The sequence below is a fragment of the Chroicocephalus ridibundus genome, chromosome 1 (assembly GCF_963924245.1).
Source record: "Chroicocephalus ridibundus chromosome 1, bChrRid1.1, whole genome shotgun sequence".
Taxonomy (NCBI): Eukaryota; Metazoa; Chordata; class Aves; order Charadriiformes; family Laridae; genus Chroicocephalus; species Chroicocephalus ridibundus.
Genome location: NC_086284.1, coordinates 215951673 through 215961731, shown reverse-complemented (window position 1 = coordinate 215961731; position 10059 = coordinate 215951673). Strand labels below are relative to the sequence as shown.

The window sequence follows — 10059 nt, the reverse complement described above, 5'->3', positions numbered from 1 at the left end:
TTTTAAGGCTGTTTGGACAGGTCACTTCTCTGACTACCTACACTTTTGTCCTTCCCAAAGCATGGGCTGTCGCTACAGTGTCATAATGACTAACACAGAAGGATTTCCATCTCAAGACTTTGTTGACATTGTAAAAGAAACCAAACCAACTTTCCAGTGGTTTGATCCTTCTGCATCGCTACATCCTTCCTTACCTGTTGATCATTGCATTACCTTCATTCCCGTCTTTCACCCCTGCTCTGGTCACTCTCCTAGAAGGTCCTCAGATGTTCATGTGTCTCTTCACTCACCCACCACCTTTCTTGTTTCATGTTCTGCCATACTGCTCCTGGGAAGAACTTGCAGTCACATAAACCCAAACCCTACAGAGGCTGCAGCTTGGCATCTGTGGAGAGTTGAACTGGGGAGACTGTGTTGCCCCTCCCTAGAGGTTATGGGGCTCAGCGAGGACAGGAGCATGGTCAGGGCAGCTCTGGCACATTCATTAGGGCTGGGGTGTGGAGCATGCAGAGCGCATAGATGGGGGGACATACCTCTGCTTAGACAGGAGCCTGCACTGCCTGGAAGGCATGCCATTGTGTGCACAAGGTGCTCTGAGGGATGCCACCACAGCTGATGTCTATCTATGCCCGTCCATGCAGACAGGCTACTGGCTCAGCTTCACCCTCTCTTAGTATTAACCTAAATGAAATAGTTGACCTTTTCCAGATGTCCTCCAAAGGCACTGAAGAAAGGCAGCTCCCTAGGGTGATTCAACTTGGCCAACGTAAATCTCATTGCAGGTTCTTCTTTCTAGGGACAAAAAGGGAGTCTCCAGAGGTGCCTCTGCAAGTGTCTAACACCAAAAGGGACAAATCCAAATTGGCCTGTCCTAGAAGATGCATGAGGTCACTCAAGATGGAGCTAAATTAGTATTAGCAGTGAAGCCAAGCAGATGGCTTTCTCACCTTACCTCCTCAGGGACAAACAAATACATCAAAATGCAACTCCTACTGCCCAGTCAAACAAAAAATTACCCTGGAGAGAGATATGATTAATTGTTACTTTATTAACAACGTGGCTTACAATTGTTTCAAGTAAAAAGGGGATTTATTTCATTTTGAATAAAAATTAAAATATAACTCTGAATATAGATTTTCACTTATTTACATGAAAACATATATACAGAATAGAATCTTACAGCAAACTAACAACATGCCCTTTGCCCTGTGAACTTTAAAAAGTAAAAACACCAGCATTGATTGATTTATATGTATATATATACACATACTTATACACACACACATATATACATATATATATATATACACACACACACACACACACACACATATATTTGTAACACACCAAAGGGATTATATACAAAAAGTTTGAATCAAACCTTCAGTACAAACTGGAATGCAAAACAATTCAAAGGCTTCCAATGTGCGTCACCATAAGTGGACCATAACTGCTGGTTGTGGAGCTAATGTCTGCTGTTCCATAAGCGAGAAGGTGGCTTAAGTGCTTGCCTTGTCCTACCATGGTACATGAGAAGACTCAACTCCCTTCAAAGCCTGTAATTGAGACTTTCGCCTCTCTTGGACCATGCTGCAGTGACTGCCTGGCTGTAGTTGGCACCCCTGCCTCTGTACATGAACGTGTCATGACACCATTCCGCAGGTGAGTGTTTTCTAGCAAGCAGGTCCCTGAAGGTGAAGGCTGCCGCAATAACTAAACGTGTCAGCACAACCTGACTGGCTTGGGTGGAATAGGGATTGGGAAATATAACGCGTACATTTATAAGCAGATATAATGTCCATGATCTTCAGTGAGACCAGAACAGCAACGAGTGGGTGGCCTGACTTGGGAATGATCATTTTCACCCTGTCACATCATAACACAGAGCAGAGTGTTTTGTAGACCAACAACCTCAACTCAGGGCAATGTCACCTATTTCTATGGGACAGAGCTCAAGTTTTATCCCCTGACATTTCCTATGGAGGTCTGAAAGGTGAAAGAGGAGGTTCTTCAGCCCCCAAGCCCAGAAGACAAAGTGTACAAGGTAGAAAAAAGGTCCAGGGAAGAAAAACTGATTTTTCCCTAGTATCTGGCCAAGGAGCCTAGAGCCACCTGAGCCAAACCCCTGTATCTCCACCAGGGAAACAAAATATGAACCTGCAAGAATTGTAGCTCCGAGTGTATTGCCAGCTTTTTTCCTCCCTCTCACCTGGCCGCTGTTAGGACTCAAAGCATCTTTGCTATGAACAAGACTCAAAGAAACCTTCAGGAATGATGCTCATGGACCATAGCTGGCACTTAGGGACATGGTTTAGTGGTGGACTTGGCAGTGTTGGGTTTACAGTTGGACTCAAAGATCTTAAAGGTCTTTTCCAACCTAAATGATCCTATGATTCCCTGTTCTCAGAGGTCCCTCTCCACAAAGATACCTCAAGGCCAGAACTCCAACCTCTCTCCTTCCCCGAAACCCTCTTTTCCCTCTCCCACGCCCTTGACAGACATGGAGGCCAGGAACATCTGTGAGTAGGCAGCACACATATCTCCTGCATTAGGCTACTTGGGCTATGTGACCTACCTAGCAACAGCATCTGTCCCTCCACAGTGAACTGCAGGGAGGATCTGCCCTCCAGGTTGCACGGATAACTCCTTCAACAAGGTGTTGAGATCTCCTTGTCTCACCTGACCAAAGTGCTTGTCAACAAAACACCTCTGTGCTCATCCATAGTGTGATGACGGATAAAAATGTATTTTGCTGGTATGCTGTGCCAGGGGCCATTACAGAGGCTGGAGTTTTAAATCATGAGAACGAGACCTTTTTCAAGGTAAGAATTCACATGAAAGACTAAAACAAGAGAAAGGCCATGAGTATTTAAAACTGTCCCATGTAGTTTTTGTACAGTTCACGTGTCTTCTTCTGAACGAGAATTCCAGTGCATGGCACTAAGCCATTGCAAAAACACTCCTCTTCTGCAGGACGGATGACATTTAAAGGACTACTGGGCTGTAAAACTCTCATCTTTGATGACTGGCTCATATTCTAAATCCAGCCATTAAGATCATTTGCACTTCTTGATGGAGTATTGTACCAAAGAATAAATGAGAATATTAAATGCTTCTGCTCCTTTATTGGGATTTCACGAGCACCTCGGGACACGAGCCCTCTCTTGTTAAGTCTGGCAGATTTCAGCTGGATTTCTGCCTGCTAGAAGGAGGGGGTTACATTTTATGTTAATTAACTGCACACTTTTTGACTTCTAAGTGAAATAATTTGGTGAAGATCTGGTCCCACAGCCCACACATCTGTGGGGGCCCTTTCACTAACCTCAGTTACTTCTGGACCAAATCCTGAGCAACAGATTCCCTTAGTTCTGGGTCAGCTGTTGTGATGAAGAGTATTATTGAGGGAAAAATATGCATGCACCCACATTTTGAAAGACTTTTTACATAAATATACTGTATAAAACTTCTCCAAAACTCACATGATGGGGGTGGTGGTGGTGTGGGAGGGGTGTATTTGCTGAATGTATCCAAGTTGAAAATCTACAGCCACAAGAAAAAAAAAAAATCCTAATGCTTAAGACATTGCTGATTACAGAAAATATTTCCTGGAGCAGGGAATCAGCTTTGTAATCCCAAGCAATGGAAAATACAGCGTGACATATCTTAGCACCAAAATGGAGCCCTTGAGACTATATTTACCCACATGTAATAAAGCTGGTTTTAATGGTGTTCAGTTGCAGCATGTTCTTCTCTTTTGGCACTTGAATTTGGAAATGGGAGGAACAGTCTGAGTTCATCATTTTCCAGACATGCTGCACCAGAAAAGCAAAAAGTATTTGAAGTGCCCTGATGGTACTGAGCTTCTAAAACACTGAGATGGCACTGCAGCTCTGCCAAAATCAATTTTGTGCCCTTCAAAGACCAAGGCAGGCTTTTCAGGTGACCAAATGTCGATTATGGCAGCCCAACAGTGTCTGGATTGCCTTCAAAGAGCTGAGATAGTGTTTGCTCTACACCACATGACAGGGGCCTGTGAAAGGTTGAAGGTGAAAGCCAAGGAATGGTGACTTTCCAGTTTAAGGCAAATTACCTGTTAACCCATAGTGAAATATTAATGGGGTGTCTAACTTACTGAGAAACTCTGTAAATCCTAGCAGACATTCAAATACCTCTGACAGTGTGGGTCAGGCCATCTCAGCTAGGATACGCATCTGCTGGATGCTTCACTAAGGACAGGGTGTGTAACCATTTGCCCTGATTTCAGTCGTTACTGAGGACACACAGCATTTCTAAGAGGTTTTCTGAACCCTGCAGGACCGAACTATCAAGGGCTATTGCATATGGTTAACACGGTGGAGCTGGAGTCCCTGAAATCCTTCTCAGAGCTGAGAGGCCATCACGCCTCTGAGAGGTAGAAAAGACAGGGTTTGGTCATCCTGGTGTTGAGAAAAAAAACCATGAGTGTGGATGGGAGCTGTGTGTTTGAGCCGGAAAGGGAAGAAGAACTCAAACCAAAGAGAGCATTTTTCTACAAGGTGGGAGAGGAGCATCCATGACAGCAGCAGGAAGGCAGGACAACCATGGACGTTCCCATAAATTAATGATTTAATCCGATCTCAGAGACTGGTGCTTTTGGGCTGCAGACTGGGAATTGGCTGATTCTGTCAGGGGACTGGGAAGGGAGCAGGGACCTGCCCATGCATCTGTTCAACCTGATTGAGTGCAAGATCAAAAGAAGCCAGTGCAGATGAAGATGGGCAGGTACCACACACTCTTCAATCCCCCTACTTTTGCTCCAGAAATGCCCATCTTTGGTTCTATGCCTGAAGAAAGGCCAGAACAGGTGCCTGCACACCCTTCTTGTGGGAGCAAAGTGGTCTGTGTGAATGTGCTGAAGTTCAACATCCAACAGCCCAAGAGCAACAGCACAGTTGCTTCTCAGCCCTTGCGATCTTGGGTAATCATTAGTTCAGCATTTCACAGTGGTGGCCTTTTGTAGCTGATAACACAATAAACTTCAGACCTGGATGACAAATTCAGAACAGGGAGGGGAGAAAACGTGGCTTCACCAGTGTCATCTGTGTATCTGTGAAGTTGCACCGTCTCTGAATTTAACTCAGAATTGTGGCTGGACCAAAAAACACTTCCAGTGGCTTTTACTTCTACACTGCAAAGTGATGTTTGAGCCCAACAAGATCGGGTTTAGAACATCTCCTTTGAAGTACATTACTCCAAACCTTTGCTAATGTTCCAGAATTGAAATGAAATCCAGGCAAGAGTAAGTAGTTCCCTCTGATCTCTGTTAGCGAAAATCCAAACGTACCATCCAGTTAAACTACGCACAGTCCATTTTCCACTTGCTTAAGGAATTGTCTAAGAAGTTCAGCTCCAGCTTTTCTGGAGGGCAATTAGTGCAACAGTCAACAGTAGCCCAACCCCCTGTTTCTTCCCAACCTGCAGGCTAAAAGAAATAATAAAGCATTTACCACCCAAGGTAATTTTAGACTAAAGATTTCAGGTTATCATCTTCTCTGAAAGGACAGAGAGTGATAAATGGCATGACACTGAAAAACAATAAATTGAAAGACAAATGGTGAGGAGAGAGAAACCTGAGGAAATAAAAGAGCCGGCGCGAGCTAAAATCAAAAACCTTTTTTTTTGTTTTGTTTAATAGGCGAGTTTTAAATACGATTTAACTTCCCTGAACAATCAGTAAAGACTCCCATGTGCTGGGCTCAATGCTTCACCCATCCCCTGCGTAGCCAACGTCAGAGCTTGCTGCTCTCAGAGTCTGCGGCTGCCTGCTCCCCGACCGTGCCTCCATGAGTAGTTAGCTGCCATAGGAATATCTACAGTTATAAGGTTGATGGAGAAAACAATGACGTTTTTGCAATGTGTCCCAAAAGGCGTTAAATGTCTGTGACAAATTCCAGTGGCCAGAAACTCCAAGAACATCAGAGCAGCAAAGGATGCTCAGAAGGTGGTGGATGTAGTAAGTGAGGGATCAGTGCCGGGATGCTGTTAAGCAAATAGTCATTCTGCGTCCCTTCCTTGAAATGTTCTCAATACACCAGTTCTCCTGACAGCAGTCTTTTGGGAGCTATCTCCTGCTCACAGACGTCACACCAGCCATTGGAGGGACTGGGCTGAAGCAAAGAGGAACTCCCTGTTTTTCTCAGCTGTGGTCTCATGTTGCTGGGCACAATCCTTTTGTCTTCAGATATAGGACAAGGAGCAACATTTCTGGGGACCCTCAGAGGGATCCAAAGTTGTTATCAAACCAGTTGCATTGACACAGTCCACTGCTACCGCCAGTAGGAAATTCAGTTTAAAACCCAGTTTTTGAATGTCTGCACCACTACAGCACCCCATTCCTGGATTTCTGAGGAAAAAGAAGAAAACCATTTGATGGCACCACTTTTCCCTTCAGTTGATTAAAACTTGAACAACAAGATCTTCAGTACAAGACAACAGCTGAGAACAGATCCAGTCCTGCTGATCTCCCACACAGGAAAATTTCTGACGGTCCCAGGAGTTGGCAGGATCTGGCCCAGCCCGCAGCGGTTGCTCCCATCACAACCCTCAGTGGCAAATCAGGAAACTCACTGCAAGAGAGACTAGAAAGTCCCCAGTGACACATGGCAAACGGAGTCAATACTTCCTCCCTAACACATGCTCTAGGGCAGGTTCAGATATAGTCCAGAATATTTATTTCTGAGGCTTTCCTTCTTTCATCCAAAGAATTTAACGAGGAAACTGATGAGGGAGAAAGCAGCAGCTAGAGCCTGGTGTTGGTCAGTAGGTTTTTCTGAGCACACTGTGGTCAGTGGGATTATCTGATCCAAGTTTGCTGTCACCATATGGTAAGTTCCTGAGGTGGGGGTTATCTGGCCATAAGCGTTGCCTTCAGATTTAGGGCTAGAAATGACATTTCTTTTTCAAGACGTCGTCACTGAGTGGGCTTTGGCATCACAGTGTTGTAACAGAGCTGTGTACAGTTTCCAAGCTGGGTTCCCTGAGGCCAGGAACCAGGGGCCTGTTTATGGTTTGAGAACAAAAGCCTGCCGAAGTCAGCTGTTTCCTATGAAATCAGGTTAAAACTCAGCACGAACCCCCCAGTCTACTTTTTGAGGGAGGGATTCACTTGCACCTTAAAGTCAGAGCGAAATTCAGACTTGGTCCCAGTCTGGTTCTTGCTCTTGGGGGAATTTTACATCACTGTGATGCCACCAACCTCTGCAAAGTTACAGCAAATTCAGGCTCAACACGTGGGACTAATGGAGTCATATATCCCTGCTAAGTAAAGGGGAAATACTTCTATAAATACAACTGAGGCAAACCCAAGGTGTCTGACCCATTTCTTCACCCTCCCCGATGCTCACTCTGCTTGGCATGAAGCAAGCCCCCAGTTTCACTGGTAAGGGTGGCACTGGGACAATCTGTGGCCTTTATACAGACTGTGTTGGGCCAGATCTGGTCTAAAGCACCCTGGCATACACAGCCTGAAAACACTGATGCTTTTTATTCCCACCTAGCAACCAGATTCATGAAGGTGCAAATGAAACCAGCATTCACTCAACAGTGATTCACTCATCATTAAATCTGAATAACCCTATTTTTTTTTTTCCACCCCATGGGGCTCAAAGCCAGGCCTTTAAAGTGACTTGGATTTAAGAGGATGGGCTCGACCATGAAAGCTTTCATGCATGTTCCTTTACAAGAACACAGCACTGTACAGACCCCATCACAGAGACGTTCAGCTTATTGTGCACAGCCAGCACGGCTCAGGACGCGTTACTGCGCACTCGGTCTTCTTGCAGCCCTGTCAGTTTGCTGCAGCTTTGTCTGATACCGTGGGTTGAGTCCTCTTTTACAAATCACTCAGGAATAACAAACTGTATATGACTGGTATAACACTTTTTCCTTTTGTAAGACTGGAGAGGTGGGAGAAAAAAAGCCCATCGATCACCAAGATCAAATTTGCAGTAAACCCCAAGTGATGCTGCAAAGGATCACTTAACATTTCAATATGAAAGAAGCGTGGCAGAGATGGCTAAAAGAAGTGTTCATGTCCAGAAACTGACCTAGACAAACCATCACCATCCAGAAATGTCCGACCCTTCTCCTTGGGAATGTGTCTGCCATCGATAGTTTTGTTTTAATGAACAACAAACCATCTGATCTGTGCTGGCCTTGCACCACTGCGTAACGAGTTGGTGAGGCTCGCAAGGAGAGACGCCAGCAGTCTTTCACTGTGCTTTACAAGTACAGAAAATGAGTTCAATTTGTTGCTAGTTTTTTGTTGTGGGTTTCTTTTTTTCTTCCAGTGCTTCCAATTCCACGTGTTCTTGGAAAAGAAAAGGGAGAGGGGAGAAAAAAAACCTTGAACGAGTTGAAATGTTAAAAAAGAGAGGGAACAAGAAGGAGAACAGAAAGAAATGGAGAAGTGCAGTCAGTTGGCGTATTGTGCATAGAAAGCAACTTTTACTCGCTCAATCTGGTGACACAGTTTGATGGCGGGACCAAGCTTCAGCTCCATGCATTCTTGCACTGTTGGCAGCGTCAGCAACAGAAGGGCTTGGCCATCGATGTCCTGGTGAAGAAAAAAGACAGGGAAATGTTTTTGTTTGTGGATTCTGGAGGGCAGAAAGAACAACTAGTTCTGGAGAAGCAAGAAGAGCAATTTGCCCCAGAAATTAAAGGCGGTTTTGTCCTCTGCTGTTTCTCCCACTTTGACGCTGCCCATCTCCTTACTCTGGGATACCTGATGCTTTTTAGAAATTTGTCTAGTGTGTCTTCACAGGCTCTCACCTTGCTCTCAGTTTGGGAAAAGCCTCCCAGCTGCTGAAATGCTGGGTAACCTACAGAAACTCTGCAGGACCCATGGAGATCTGAGCAGTCACATTTTTATGAGTGAGGAACTGAGGCAATGGGGAGGCTGCAGAGAGCACACGAGAAGACTGAGGACGCGTGGAACGGAGAAACTAACGCTGGTCTCACTGCCAAGGGGTGCCCTTTCCCCACCCCTTTTGGCCCGTGATTTGCTCAGCACAGGTTTATGTCTGCCTCATTCCATGCTGTGTCCCCTGGTCCACCCAGGACTTGCCTTGCTCCAAATCAGCTAATGAACAACCAAGACAGAGGTGCACGGACCACCTGGAGCCCTCACAATCTCTACTGTCCCAGAATCACAGAATGGTGTAGGCTGGAAGGGACCTCTGGAGGTCACATCCCTCCCTCAGGCATATTTATGCACCGAACTCCATGAACTAGCATCCCAGACAAAAGCCATTTTACTGGGGATTTCTTCTGGCTTTATGATCCTCCTCTTAATTAAGAGCTCAAGTCCTCTTTATTCTTTAATGGACTGAGAAGCAGACGAGCAGGCTACAAAACTGCTTTTTTCCCCTCAGGGAGGATCAGAGTCTGGGTGTAGAAAAAGCACTGTAACTCACAGGCAACATAAACTCCCCAGGACGGCCCTGATTAGGTAGCATTAAACACAAGGAGCACCTTAAGCACTGCTTTGATCAGGACTGTCCATGGCTCAGGCTCTTCCTCCACTGAAGCTTGATGGCATGGCCCATCGCACCAGAGCTTCCTTGCAAATCACAAGGAAAAAGCTCCAGTCATCTGTGTTCGATTAAAGTCCCCATAAAACTCTTTGGCAAAGGAGAGACGGGGTTGGCTTTCAAGCCCTGGCGTTATTCCAGGCTGATTAACAAACGGTCGGAGCATGCTGCGACACAGTGACTACAGCATCTTGCTGTGGAGCGTTTCAGCCTTGCTCTAGACTCGTGCTTCAACCTCTCCCAGCCAAAGCAGCTGTATTTGGATACAGAGTTATTCATGGTGAAGAATCAGAGACAGTCCGATGTGCAGCTGGCCATATCACTGACTGCCATCGGCTACAGCTGAATTAACCACGCTTGCTTCTTTCTAACTATGATTTCTTAGCGCTAATTTCACCAGTGGCTGTTGCTCATTAGCCGAGGAATGGCTGTTTCTATATAAATTTTACCCACTCACACTGACTTGAGATGAAGAGCATTGGCTGCT

The 10059-nt window shown here is 45.4% G+C and overlaps 1 protein-coding gene across 4 annotated transcripts in view; it reads right to left on the bottom strand.

The window, feature by feature from the left end:
- Positions 1-1028: 1028 nt before the first annotated feature.
- Positions 1029-10059, bottom strand: part of SFMBT2 (Scm like with four mbt domains 2) — a 127496-nt gene continuing 118465 nt past the window's right edge. For all 4 annotated transcript variants that reach the window (XM_063323668.1, XM_063323666.1, XM_063323670.1 and 1 more), the window contains one exon: positions 1029-8593. In XM_063323668.1, coding sequence (XP_063179738.1) covers positions 8453-8593 — 141 coding nt within the window. In that variant the 3' untranslated portion in view covers positions 1029-8452. The remainder of the gene's footprint in view (positions 8594-10059) is intronic.